The 15,066-nt window shown below is 45.4% G+C and overlaps 1 protein-coding gene across 2 annotated transcripts in view; it reads right to left on the reverse strand.

Annotated features, from left to right (window-relative positions):
• Positions 1-14,601, reverse strand: part of OTULINL (OTU deubiquitinase with linear linkage specificity like) — a 33,797-nt gene extending 19,196 nt beyond the window's left edge. The window contains exon 1 of one of the 2 annotated variants that reach the window (XM_032279082.1): positions 14,423-14,601. In XM_032279082.1, the coding sequence (XP_032134973.1) occupies positions 14,423-14,486 (64 nt within the window). In that variant the 5' untranslated portion in view covers positions 14,487-14,601. Of the gene's footprint in view, positions 1-10,226; positions 10,335-14,422 lie in introns of those variants that run through there. The other variant, XM_032279084.1, reaches the window with a different exon arrangement.
• Between the last annotated feature and the right edge of the window lie 465 nt (positions 14,602-15,066).

Genomic DNA, 15,066 nt, shown 5'->3' on the forward strand with positions numbered 1-15,066 from the left:
CAGCTTCCCCATCTCATTCCTGGAGAGGGATACCTGTGGAAGGGAGTCCTGATGCTTGGTGACTGGGACTCAGAGAAACAGGAAGGGAGAAAAGGTTCCACCTCCAATCATTCCACATTAAAAAAAAAAAAAAAAAAAAAAAAAGAACAAAAGGAGTGTGTTGGGAGGGGGGCAAGTTTTGGCAAAAAGAATCTCCAGGAAGTCCATGTTGCAAGGGGAAGTGGAAAATAGCAGTGTTGCCAGAAATTATGGATTTGACTCTCTTTAGTGTGAAGAGACACAAAAACATGACATTTCTTTTCAATACTTTTGGACTGAACCACTTGGGTGATGGCTGAAACGAGACCATATATATAGCACAATTCATGTCTGTTATATTGCAAACTGTATTACGTAGATCTCAAATATCCCTCTAGTCATCAGCATTAATGCATGCTGGGACCCCGACCCACACAAGCAGAAGTAATGCTTCAGCAGTGAACATGTCCTAGAGAAATTACACTAGAACCTCCTAAAGTCAACAGTGAGTATATCTGAAACTAAAATCTGATCTGCGATCACTCAAACTATCTATGGCAGATGAAACTGTTGGCCAGAACTACAAAAAAAAAAAAAAAAAAAAAAAAAGGCACCATTTTTGGTGATAAAATTCTACTTAGGTTTTTTTTTTTTTTTTTTTCCATTCTCTACAATATACCAAAGCTGAAGTAATTCAAACATTCAAACAGGAAACCAAATACACACACACACACACACACATACCCCAAAACCCTGAAAACAAAACTAAAAGACACTAAAGAGCCGGAAACCAAGTGATCATGCAGAGCGCAGTTCTACCCCAGGAAACTGAGGCTCCTACTGTCCTGAACGTCACAGCCTCTCTATCTAATGGAAACGCAGCAGCATCTGGTTTGCCTCAAACTTCCAGAGTCTTTACGATCTCTACTTCCTCATAGGTGGGCTGCATAGTCCTCAACCTCACCTACTTTCTCTCCTGATCTTATTCATAGTACATACAATATCAGTACCACCATGCTTTCTCTCTACACACAGACTCTGCCACCTGCATCTAGCCCACTGACTTTCTCCTGAAGCAGAGGTGGTCTTTCAAGGGCTAGGAGGACATAAAGGCAATTTAATTTAGATGTCTGAGGAAGCAGAGGAAGTGAAGAAATATACATACAGTGCAATCACCTGGCTAAAAGAACTTAAGGTAGAAGTACTACGTTCAATAAACACATCAGTATTTCTATCTGCTTCAATGTCCTATTATGATCAGTTAGCAGAAGATGAAGACAGTGGTGAAGAGAGGTTGATGGATAGGAAGGAGCTCAAGGGAGGGGTGAAAAAGGACACTCTCTGTGGCAAGAGAGGTAGGAAGATGGGGGTGGGTGAGCAAGCAGAGGACACAGACACTTCTGAGGTGCTGGGGAAACTTCACACTTTTCTGAGATGTGCCTTGGAACCCTGCTACCTTTGAAAAGGTGTGGCTTTTGGGTCATTTGTAATCAAGGGCAGGAAGCACTTCACAGAGAAATAAACTGAAGCCAATGGAACAGGCAGACAAAGACAGGCTGGGAAGGCCTCCTATTCCTCCCTTCCCCAGACCCCTCAGCTCTTCCTCATACTTCCTCCCACCTGGGCTGGGTGCTAGGCAGGGAGGCAGTGAAGTGCAAGACACACTCCCTGCCCACAGGGAGCCCCTGGCCTGGGGATACAGTATCCTCTTGTCAGCTGGTCAGGTGAGCACCTGCATTCCCCAGTAGAGCACTTCTCTCAGCGGCTTTTAGTTTCTCCTTAGGCCTCAGTGTGACTGTAGGGAAAGGCTGGGAGCCTTTAGTATGGGAACTGATTGCATAATTCTGAGAAACTCAGCTCAAGAATAAAGCAAAATATTGTACGTTAGTCTAAACAAACAAGCACTACAAAAACAGAAGGAAAAATGCACAGAACAAATCCTGTTAGGTCATCAAGGTTTCTAAGTACTTTGGAGCACATGGAGATTCAAGAGATTTCTAGAAGTTAGCATAGCAGTGTGAAAGAGTAAGTTTAAATTGTCTTGGTTCTTGCAAAATCATAGATTAGTTGGTTGTTTTTATACCAGTTATGGGGAAAATATTCAGAAAAAAAGCCCTCTTAATAAATCCTTGAAATGGTAAACTCAAAGGACCTTCTGAATTTTTGTATTTCAGGTATTAATTCTGCTCGATAAGAAATGACAGCCTTCCACTTGGTAGAATACCATAACCAACAACTACAAGATCAATATCACTGAGAAAGAGAACCACCAAGTGGGAGGATTTTATCTTGAAAGTCATGACCACTAAGACATTCAACGGTAGGCTGTCATGCAACCCACTTATGCTGTCAGCACCATCCCCCCAGGATGGGACACGCTGCCCCCAAAGCTCCCACTAAACTGAAAGTATCAATAAATATGACAGAAAGCTGTTCCTGGCCAAACACTGAGAGGATTGTGTGTTTGTATGTATGTATGTATGTATGTGTGTGTGTGTGTTAAATAACATCACAGCTCAGAATCATTTTTCTTTTTGACTGGGCACATCTTCTAGAGGTGTTGAATGCAACCCATCATTTTAAAGGTAAGTTTCATTTTCTACTCGTGGCATTTAAAAAATCCATCCAACTATAAAACCATAAAAGCTATAGATGGGATAGGCTACTACTGAAGAGGAAGTTGTAATTCCTTCCTCGTGGAGTCACAGAACTCCAGCACTGCCTCCAGCTACACCGGCCTCCCCAGCCTGGGAGAGACAACTCATTTGGCAAAAATGAGCCATGGACTCTTGTCTTCATTGTGTCATTTTCTAGCTGCAGGACTAATCACTTAGCCTTCATGACCCCAATAAGGTAACCCGATGGCCAACAAGTGGTGATAGCACAGGGTTGGAACAAATTAAACAAAAAAGCACTATCCAAATATAATCCATTTGGCTACCATCTCCCACCATATGTCATCCAACCAGTGCTTACATACCTCTCAGCTGGGAACTTGCTCCATCTTGTGGAGTCCATTTCCTTTTTTCCTTTTTTGGAAAGTTTCTCTCTTTATTGATCAACTTTGATCATTAGTCTATGAACACAGATTAAACTCTTCCTACAGGCCCGGCACAGTGCCAACAGCTGATGCTATAATTATGAATGCAACAGACTGGATTCTCCTGGCAGGGACTCACAGTTTCCTAGTGGGAACAGAGCATCACTGAGGCAACACTCCAGAGGAAAGGAGTGCATTTCCACCAGCACTATAACAAGGGAATCTGACCTAGACAGGGTGGGGAATGCTTCCCTAGGATGTGAGGCTGAGCTGAGATCCAAGGTTGGACAGGAGCTTGCAATACAAGGAAAGTGAGGGGAGGCTGGAGAGGCCTGAAGGTCCCATTCAAGAGGCTGATGTTTAACTGAAGAGCAAGGGAAGGCTGTGGGAGTTTTAAGCAAGAGACTAGGGTGTTCAGATATGTAACCACCCTGGAATCTATTGCCTGGGGTTACGAAGAGCAAGTCTGATTCCTCTTGCATATGATGACCTGTTACATCTTTCAAGGAACTGCAGAATGCTTTGGGCTAAAGGTGCCAGAATTTTACTTGTTCTTTTAGGCTTCCCGGAGCACTCCCTCAGCAATATGTCCACACTGCAGGCCAGTTCAGTGCATTCAGGTCTGTTTCCGACTAGCCTGCATACACCTCTAAGGCAAATTCTGAATCTTAATTCACTGTGGATCTGGTCATCTGATGAGCTGTCACATGAATACTTCATTTTTTGAGGTGAAGAAACTGAAGCCCAGAGAAAACTGGAAGTCTGAACTTGAACCCCACGTTCTGATGTAGAGCAGTGCCCTCTGAACTAACCACTGTACATTACTGCCTTCCTCTGAGTAATTCTCTTTGAAGTTCTATCATTTCCATCATTTCCACTCTGCATCTCTCTCTCTCTTTTAGGTTAGACAGCTCCTGTTTTCTCAGCCAATCCCTACATGACATGTTTGGGGAGTCTCTTCGTGGTCCTGGTCACTCTTTAAACTCATTTCACACTTAACGTGAGACCCCAGGTCAAACACGATGTCCTGAGTGTGAGCCCCAGGACAGAATTCACCAAGGTGACCACCTTCTTCATTCTACATTTGGTGTAAGTCTCCTGTATAAGGTCAGAGAGTACATATTTTAGGTCTCATCGGCCATGTGGTCTCTGTCTCAACTACTCAGCTCTGCTCTTGCACAGGGAAAGCAGTCACAGACAATACACACAGGGCTCTGATCCAATAAAACTTTATATATGAACATTGAAATCTGTATTTCATCTAATTTTCACATGTCAGGAAATAGTATTCTTTTTATTTTTTTCCCAGATATGACCCATGGGCTGTGGCTTGCTGAATCCTGTTGTAGATAATATATTCACAGTCAATGCACCCTGTGATTGTACTGCACAGCTACAAACACCCAAAAGCCACTGATTCACATTCAACCTGTTGTCAGTTTAAAGCCCTTTGGAGGACCTGTGCTGGGGTGTGTCTCCCCATCTTTTGAAGGGAAGAGAGGGGCCAGGGGTTTCACTCACTCTCCTCAAGTTTCCCAGTGGAGAGGCCTTCCCGGAGGTGGGGTCTTGGCTCCCCTACTACCTCCTTTACTTCTTCCTAAAGTTAAGAGACTGATCTGAGTAGCAGACTTTTAAAAAATAGCATGCTTAACTCAGCCCCTTTTGCCCCACAGACCTGCCCGCAGAGAAGGAATCCTTGGGCTTGCTCTCTCCTTGGAGGGAGGGCTACAACTTTAGGAGGGAGTTCTTGGGCACTGCTAGCAAGCCCAACTGGCCACACAACTAAGACACATGGATTTTATCAGTCATTGAGCTAACCAGAAAAAAAATTTTTTTTTAATCTCTGACATCTGTATCTACCTTTCAGCTCTGAACAGGGAAAGGGAAACAAAGGGGTATCCAGATCATGTGGGCCAGTTCTGTGATCTTTAGACCCAGGAAAGGCCTGACATTTATCCCTGCTAGATTTCACGTTACTGATTTGGCTCACTGCTTTGACCCGGGCACGTGATCTGGTTCAATTCTCAGACCTTTAATATTAGACTTTCACATCCTAATACAAATCGTTTACAAACATGTTGACTAAAGATATACTCTGAGGTAAGCCATTCTTCATTTTTGCCCTAGTGGTGAGTTTTCCATTACTCAGAATCCTTTGAGTACTGTCGTTAATAGTTACTAACCCTTCTAATTGGTCTCCCTTCCCAATTCTGTTTTCTACTTTGGAGCCATTGTGGGTTTGTTTTTTAAACATTCAATGGATGTATCATCTCCTATGTGAAACTGTTTCCATGGCTTTTCTTATTTGTAGGAAAGACCCACATCCTGCTAGCCACTGATGTCAGCTAGAAAGGCCCCTAACAAGCTGTTAGAAAGGTAAAAATGATCATCACCTATGGTAGCATCCTAGCCAGAGACCTCAGGAGCTGGTTCTTCTGTAACCAAGAATACTAGTGACAGTCACAGGCTTATAAAGCCACAACTCACCCCATAACCTCCCACCCATCCCCTGGGACCAACTGAGAAGTCAAGATTTGCCCCCCTGGGTTCAGCGTGATCTTGTTGATGGGACCACACTCCAGAAGCCTCCTTAGCCACCGCCCCACCCTCAGTCTTTTATCTCTGTCTCCTATCATGGACTCATCTACCTTTACATGGGCCTATGGATCGGCTCTCCTAAAGAGAGACCAGTGGCTTCAAAAACAACCTCATCAAACTTTATAGAACACTGCTACTCAAAGTCCACAGGACAGCAACATCAATACCATCTGGGACTTCTTACAACCACAGATTCTCAAACCCCATGGAAGCAGAATCTGCATTCCATCAAGACCCCCAGGACCCTGGCCCTGGCTCCTGTGGATTGTCTGATTTATTGGGCTAGGGCCCAGTTATCTTTTCTAAGTTCCGTACTAATTCCAACATTGCCAGTGTTGAGAAATCCTGCTAGGGAGTAAGGGCATCTCCTACCCTTAGCTGCTTCTATCATCTCAAATACATCATTAGATGCCAATTAATTTCCAAGGTTATCATTGGGAGAAATCAGGCCAGATAAAGAAAAATCTTACTGGTCAAGTAATCCAACTAAACGTAAGTGTTGCTTCTGTTCTGTGCCCCTTTCCCTTTGGCCAAAGTAAGCTATTACTTTTACTAGTCATAGTTGTTGTTTTTCTATGGCTGGAAGCTACACCTATCTAAAAAGGAACTTTTCTAAGTCTTTTTTTTTTTTTTTTCCAGTCTCACTCTGTTGCCCAGGCTGGAGTACAGTGGCACTATCTGCAACCTCTGCCTCCCGAGTTCAAGTGAGTCTCCTGCCTCAGACTCCCAATAGTTGGGATTATAGGCACCTGCCACCACATCTGGCTAATTTTTATATTTTCAATCGCGATGGGGGTTTCATCATGTTGGCCAGGTTGGTCTCCAACTCCTGACCTCAAGTGATCCACCCACTTCAGCCTCCCAAAGTGCTGGGATTACAGGCATGAGCCACTATGCTCGGCCAACTTTTCTGAAATTAATGAAGAAAAGAACCTGATCATTACCATGGCCTCCAGGGAAGGTAGCCAACTCCTCCTGGTTTGCCTGGGACTTTCTCAGTTTTAGCACTGAAAGCCCCACATCTCTTAGTCCAGGCAAGGGATGGGATGGTTGGTCACCCACGCCCAGTCTCCCTCATGGTCTGACCCTGACCCCTCCCTCTTCTCTTACCTCTTCCTCTTGGTTCCAATATGAGGAGTACCTTCACTTCCTCCTAGAGCTCGCTCCTGTCTTCCTGCCTTGCTTTGCCTGTGTTCTTCCTTCCAACTGTGCCCTAGTTAATTCCACTCATTCTCCAGCTCTCAGCTCAAACATCAGTCCTTTTTCCAATCCCAAGGCTTGAGTAAATCCCCGTTTTCCTCTCATAGCACACGCTGTCCTTTTCACAGCACTTGTCTTGGTTTACACAATTGTGTTTGTGTTTGATTAGTGTCTGTCTCCCTGTGTAGACAGTAAATGCCATAAGGAGTGGAACTGAATCTGTTTTCACTCTGCTTTCTCAGTGCCTAGGTACGCATTAGACAGTTAATATATATTTGTTGAATGAATGAAATAAATCCATGTAATCAGGATCCCGTCCATGTGTCTCCATGAGAGAGACTGCCAGCTTCCCCCAGGGTCCATTCTCCCCTCCTCCTATCAAGATCATCCCCTGACTTGGGGGTGGGCACATGGCTACTCAGATAAAGGCTCATTCCATCCTCCCTGGGTACTAGGTACAGCAGGATGAATGAATTCTGGCCAAGAAGAAGTGGAATGCGCAACTTGCAAAAGGGCTTGTTAAGAGGGGTGTGTTCCTTGCCCTTTTTCCCATTAGCTGGAATGTAAGTGTGATGGCTGATGCTCCAGTAGCCATCTTGTATCCAAAAGTGACAGTGGGCAGGGAAGCCAGGCATAGCGGAGAAGCAAGGTGGAAGGAGCCCAGGGCCCTGACACCGTGGAGCTCATCCCGACCCTGGAAAGCTACCTCTCTTTGGTGTGAGATAAATAAATGTATTCACCTATTTGGGACTGTTCTGTTACTCCATCACACTTAATCCTAACTAAGAGCCTCTATCCTGCTGGTCCCTTCTGACTTTTAATATGTATGTAGAAATAATGAACCACCAGTGTGCTTTCTCTTCCCTTAATTACATCATGTAAATATAAAGCAGGAAGTGAGAATGTGAAGTGGTCATCTAGTAGGATGGTTTCAAGGTAGTGAAATGAGGAGGGAACTGAGGGAGTCAGGAACTCAGGGTCTGGTCCTAGATAGCTGAGCCATCTGGACCTCAGCTTCCTCCCCTATGAGCAAACATAAGGAAGTCAGGCCATTAACTGCCATTTCCCTTCATTCTACAAAGGCCTCCCCATTTTAATATGTTTCAGAATTATGTTGGAGGAACAGTCACGTTGGGGTACAAGGCACAGGATCTTAAATAGTTGTGAAACAACTGACATTCAACTAAACTCGAAACATTAGTCAAAGCTTGCACCACAGGAAAGATGCCCTAAGTATGTATGGAAGAGACATAAGATCTTGACAAATGCCAGCAAATACCCCTACACTTGGAAGTTCACGCTGGGTTCTACAGATCTGTTAAACCAGTTGACCTGAAATCATAGTTCTAGTAAAGAGCCTTTTCCTCAAGAGCCTGCATGGTGGTAATCAGTTTAAGAGGGGGAAGAAAAAGGAACATCAAGGAGACTGGGAAGGAAAGAGAGAGCTGTACCTACACATGTAATAGCCTCCAAAATTCAAACGAATGAATCAATTACATATGGGAGAAGATGCAGTAAAGTGTGAAGAGCAAGACAGTACAAGGCAGATCAGCAAGCTCTATCATGACAGTCAGCTAGCTACAAGTCCTCTATTATGACAGTCAGCTAGCTAACCAAAATTGAGTATAACAAATATTAAAGATTAAAACAAATAAAAATAAAGGGATATATCATGGATAAAACTGATCTAATAAGCTCTCTCGGTTCAAATGATTTTTCTTTAGATTTCCTAGGAATGAATCAATATGCCCAACACTTATACTGCTTCAGGTATAAAACTGTGGAACCCAACGTGTATATTAATAATTTCATTGGTTATGTTTCCATTTCAAGCTGAGCAGCCAACCTAATCCTTAGCTTCAAACCGAACTCCAAGTTCATTTTGTAAATGCCAAGTAAAATAACAAATTGCTGATCTCATCCATTGACATGAGTACCATCTAGCCCTTCCTATCTAGATGGTGACTGGTTACATTCAGCCCATGCTGGCACTGGTTTGCCATCTCTGCCACTTCCCCTTCCTATCAGCCATTCTGCTTGCTCCACAGCATTTTGGCCTGACCAAGTGGTGGATCCAGAAGACACTGAGCACACGGTCTTTTTTTTTTAACTTTAGAGAGTTCCCAAGCAAGTTGAGCCCTTCCTCATCACAGATCAAAAAATACAACCCCAATGTACCAGGTGTTATTCTAAGACCTAGGAACAGATTCTCTCATTACCAGGCAAGAAGGAATTTAGTTTACTTCTCTTAAACTAATAGTAAATGCTACAGAGAGTAAATGCTACAGAGAAAAGTCTATGCCCTGGCTTAGAGGACAGACACAGATTGTCCAAAGTACACCCTACGATGAGCTTCCACCATCAGCTCTACTGCCCACCTCCATTCCTGAGCCATTTGGGAACTGGTCTATACCCACTGAGGCTGTCCCAAGGCTAGAAAGAAATGGGAGCTCATCTCTACCATGGTGGGTACAGGACAGTGAAGTATGCTTTTTTTTTTTTTAAACAGTGAACATCTGATGTTTAATGAGATTTCTCTTCTAATTTGAGGGAAGACTTTCTTGAGAATGACTTCCAACTACATTATCACTCCCTGTTAGAAGACTAACCCTAATATTCATTAATAACCAATAATATGGCAAGAGGAGAAAGAGCTGATGTATTTTAAATAACTTGGTGTCTATTTATCCAATAATTTCACAGACTCAACAACATAGTAACATGGTTAAATAAACAATAAAATATTTACTATTAAATTCTTAATTTAGAGATTCACCAAGCATAGCATCTTATGTGCTACAGTTTCTGGGATTTTTGTTTATTGTCTAGGAATCCCAGCAACAATACTAACAGGCAATAGGCTTTTGTCTCCTAGAAATGAACATAAACATTTTATCATCCTCTTAAATACCACGCCACCTGTCTATTCTGGCTCCAATTAAATGGGAAAGTAGAAAAATGGACTAATGCTACTATAAAAGGTTATTGGAAAATGAGAACATATACAAAAACTTTTTTCCATTGATTTAATTAGAAGTACCATTTAAATGTTCTTCCATTAAATTAATTACAAATCAGATAAATGTGCATGCAACCTCATTCTGAAAACAGATTGTCTTACCAAGTAACTGAACATGTACGAGAGGACTCAAATGGACAGGGCAGAATGGAAAGATTTACTAACTGAATATGCTAATCCAATAATTCCTCTAAAAATTAAATAGACTTTAATAGTCATGTATGGGGAACCACTAAGCTAGGAAGTTTTAGCCTAGTAACAAAAACTTCTTCATAATCTCTCTTTCTCCTGTACCCAGACCTGCAAGAGTTGTCTCAAACAGTAACAATAGTATACAAATGTTAACCCAACCTTAATTCAGAACAGCTTCAATGTGATGAGGTAACCTTGGAAACTATGGAGAGCTCTCAGGTAGAAGCCAGAAACTCTGTTTCAGGTGACAGAAGCAGGCAGATTGTTAAGAATCTGTTGGCTGGGCACGGTGGCTCACACTTATAATCCCAGCACTTTGGGAGGCCGAGGCGGGTGGCGGGTCAAGAGATCGAGACCATCCTGGTCAATATGGTGAAACCTCGTCTCTACTAAAAATACAAAAATTAGCTGGGCATGGTGGTGCGCGCCTCTAGCCCCAGCTACTCGGGAGGCTGAGGCAGGAGAATTGCTTGAACCCAGGAGGCGGATGTTGCAGTGAGCCAAGATCGCGCCATTGCACTCCAGCCTGGGTAACAAGAGTGAAACTCTGTTTCAAAAAAAAAAAAAAGAATCTGTTATGAGTGGAGTCCCATGCCAGGGCTTACCCTGGCCACCACTTACTTAGTGATAGCCATGAGCAAGTTCTGTAGCTATTGTGAGCATCACAGAGTGGTGATTGTAAAGATTATATATAAGACTATCTATGGTCATGTCTAGCACCCTCAAGAAAATCCAAATGCCAACTGTTATTGTGACAGGGACAAGCACTGGGTGCCATAGGCACATAGGAGAGCACCCACTCCAGGCCAGGGAGCCAGCCAAGGCCTCCCAGATGAAGCTAACTCTACCTTGAGACCTGAGCCAGAGAAAAGGTCATTTTCAAGTTAATAATTATACCCAATCAAGACTTTCTACTGAGATAAAATACTTGGTACCAAAAGTTACATTCCATTTGATATTTAATCTCATAAAATGTAAGAGTAGAAGTATAATAATAGGACAAACAAGTGGCCAGAAAAAACAAACAAGTATGGACCATTTGGTTTTAAGCGTTCTGCTGTGGGTGCCTTTAACTGCAGTGTTTCTTTTTCCCCTACAGCCTTCAAACTGTTTTTTAAAGAAGGGAAATATTTCTCTTGACAGTTAACTAGCATGGGAAGGACCACAGCTGCTCAGGCATCTTCTCCTTGGCACACGCTGTCCACCACCAGGGCCCCCTATACTCGTCCTTTTCCTCCTTGAGAGTAAAGACCTTGAAGGCACTTGTTCTAAAATAAGCTCACAATTCTCAGCACACTTTTGGCAGTACATGTTGAAGGAATGCTTACACCCACACTTCTCATTGCTCCTTTTGCCACCCGCCCAATCATTGGGTCATTAACAATTCCATTTGCCTACTCTCCTTCTGAACACAGAAGTTCTCACCAGGTAAATTCACCTGCCTGCCTAGTGATTACCTGCAACTGTCCACGGGAATAAGCCAAAGGCTGCTTATGGTGGCTCAGAAACATCTGCTTCATACGTACAGTTGCGCCTACTTGATTAGCTTTGGATTAACAAAATCCAGGATATCAAGGAATACAACTTTCATTTGGCAGACACATCTACATGGGAGGTGGGTAACCTTGTACAAGTTTGTGTGTGACTTGGTTTCTTAAAATGAGGATAAAAAACAACAACTACTTCACAGTAGAAGGTAATATTAATAACAGCAGCAGCAGCTGGCATTTGAGTGCTTACTTGAACCACAACCAACCAGTTCTAAGCATTTTACATGTAATAAATGAACTAAGACACAAGAAGCACTAACAAATACTAGCCATTACCATTATTTTTAAATTTTTGATTTAGTATTAGACTCTTTCCTCCAAACAAAACCTCACCTAGAACAGCAAAAACAACAAAACAAACATAAAAGTATACCAAAACAAAAAAGCAGAGCAACTCCAAGTACAGCTGGAGTTGGTTCGCTGATCCACACTTGGCATTCCTATCCCCCCAACACCAGTCCCTAAGAACCTCCAAGAAGTCCTGTGGTTCCTGAAATCATGGTTGAAATGTGAATGTTATCAATGAACAGATGGACAGTGGTGAAGAGAACCACAGCAAAGCTGAGCCAATCAGGACAGCTAATGGCTCGAGTCTGGCCAGATGTAGGAAGAGCAAGGACAAGTGTGGGGTGCACACATTCCCCCTGCAAACACAGTGGTCTGCCTAAGGTGTGCTGGGGAGTGTGAGCTTATTCCACTCTATGACCACCTCTCCCTGCCTTTCTAATAGGTGACAGTGTCTTCTCTGGGCTTTAGGGCACTACACTAAGTGATCGTCCAATGCTTCTTTGATGCATCTGACATTCTGATTCAGTCTTTCTGATAATATTATGCAGAGATGGTTGGTCCATGATTCTCGATATCCTCTTTAAAGAAGATATAGTAAAAACAAATTTTAAAAAATCTGTTCTGTGAGTTTTCTTCTGTTGTCTGGTTTTATTTCAAAAGCTAAAAAAGTCATCCCTATCCTAGCTTTGACAATTGATTTTAAAACTGGTTTTATGTTTGTTTTGCCAAACACCGCCAGCAAAAAAGGGAAACTATGCTTGTAAGGCTTCAAAAGTTATGTTTTGCAGAAAGAAAGTTTTCCATAACCTGCTCCTTGAATCACATTCTTCCTCTGCTCCACACCAACTGCAGATGCCCCACAATTGGAGCAGAGGAAAGAATTCTCCCCCTGGGCTCACAGTGCTGGCATACCTTAAACTTGGTGCAGAGAAAGGAAAAATTCTGGGTGATGATGTTAAGCCCGAAGTAGGCACTTTTCTGCCTCCCAAACCAGCCTTTTCCAGCTGTGCTCCTGCCTCCATTTCCAATTTTCGTTTCACTGCCAAACTAAGGCAGGGAAGAGAAAATAAAATAACATAATAAAAAGTTCAAATGAATACACCCATAGGAAGTATGTGGCTGATTTTATAATAACCCAAGGTGTGGAAAGGTTGAAAAAATGAGTTCATTCTCCAAGCTTTTGAAAGTGGGAGGTAGGACAATCAGAGTTCTCCACTGGGAGGGGCCGCCTGGATCAGCTAGCCGGAGGCCCTCATTTTGTGGATGGGGACATATCAGAATGGACTCCCAGAAAGGTGCTGTTTCCACTGCACCCAACGGTTTGCTGTGTGAATTAAAAACTCCTGCTGGGACCAATAACAGAAATTCATAAGCAATCCCCGCACCTGTCAATTTGCCATAATCACTGAAGTTCCTGCAGCCCAAACTCTGTGTTTGGGAACCGGCCTCCTCCCCAAATTCACTAGTGGGCTCCAGACAAATATAGGCAGGGGAATGTGTTCCTTCAAAACCAAGAAGCAGCTATGCTTATCTTTCTCGGGGCTGGTTAGGAAGACACCCATTGACTCTGTGGACTTCAAAGCGGGAAAGGACACCGCTACCTACCAAGCCATTGAGTGGAGACACCGAGACCCAGCCCCTGGACTCCCAGGCTGTGGTGAATTTTTTATTTTTATTTTTATTTATTTTTTTTTTTAGACAGAGTCTTGCTCTGTCGCCCAGGCTAGAGTGCAGTGGCGTGATCTCAGCTCACTGCAACCTCCGCCTGCCGGGTTCAAGCAATTCTCCTGCCTCAGCCTCTTGAGTAGCTGGGATTACAGGCGCACACCACCACGCCCGGCTAATTTTTTGTGGTGTTAGAGACAGGGTTTCACCATGCTGGCCAGGCTCGTCTCGAACTCCTGACCTCGTGATCGACCGCCTCGGCCTCCCAAAGTGCTGGGATTACAGGCGTGAGCCACCGCGATCGGCCCCGTCAGGGTGAATTTTTTTCAGCTATAGTATTCTATATTGCTAGCAAGTCTCGACTGCCGCAAAGGTGTACGCCACATCCTCTGCCAGCAAGGCGCGAAACGCAACTCCCTCCGACAGCAAGTCGAGCTCCCCGGGAGGACACGGGGCTCAGCGGTTCCATGCGCCGAGGGCCCGCTCCCAGGCGCAGGGCGCGACCCCCGCCGCTGCCTGGGCTCCCCGCGCGACTCTGAGGGGACCCCCACCCCGAAGACCGCCTTTCTTCCAGGAACCTGCGTTTCCCGCCCCGGCAGAAGACCCAAGCAGCTAGGCCTCTCTTACTGAAATGCGACCCCGTCCCCAAAGGCGGCTCGACCCCCTGGAGATGCGGCCCCGCCCCACTCCCGTCCTGCTCAGGGGCGAGCTCTGGCTCCCGGGCTCCTGTACTCCCACGCGCCACAGGCGGCACTGGCTGCAGCCGAGGAGGGCGCGTCCCAGGCTGCCCGCGACCCCGCCCGCCCTGACGATCCCTGACAGCGCCCCCGCCCCGCCCGGCCCCAGGCCCACCTGCAGCGGGGGCGCGAGACCGTTCCCGTTCCCTTGCCCGCTGGGGGCTCCTCGGCGCCGCCATGCCGGCCGCGCTGCGGACGGGCGCTGGGCCTCCGCCCGTGGTCTGTAGTGGTCTGTCAGACGCCGCGGCCGCCCGCCGGCGCCCGGGCTGTCTTCCCCGCGGCGGGCTGGGGAGGGCGGGGGAGGCGCAGGGCGGGGATGGGCGCCGACTGACGCGCCGGACAGCCAATCAGAGACCGGGGCTGGGCGGGGCAGAGCCCAGAAGGGTGGAGCTTCCGCACGCCGTCGGGGTCGCAAGCCCGAGGTGCACTGAGGCGTCCGGGGCTTCGCAGCCGGGCGGGAAGCTACTCCTGGAATCCAGACGCGCTCCCGGGGCTGCTCCGGGGGAAACATCTTGAGAATTCCACTTGGGCGGATCTGGCGACCTCCATGGCACTTTACGTCGTAGGCCTGTTAAGTGGGAAGCACAATTCCAGAGGGCTATCTGATGAGGGAGAGGGGCCGGTGCGTTTTCCCCCGCGGGAAGGTTGCTGCGCGATCCCGCTCCGTGACGGCCGGAGTGGGCGAACCCGGAGTCCACATGCAGTTGTTGGCCCAGGGCCTGTTCACTGGACCGGGGAGATTTTCCAATCTTTCTTTCC

The sequence above is a fragment of the Sapajus apella genome, unplaced genomic scaffold (genome assembly GCF_009761245.1).
Source record: "Sapajus apella isolate SASKATOON/1434 unplaced genomic scaffold, GSC_monkey_1.0 scaffold11, whole genome shotgun sequence".
Classification (NCBI taxonomy): Eukaryota; Metazoa; Chordata; class Mammalia; order Primates; family Cebidae; genus Sapajus; species Sapajus apella.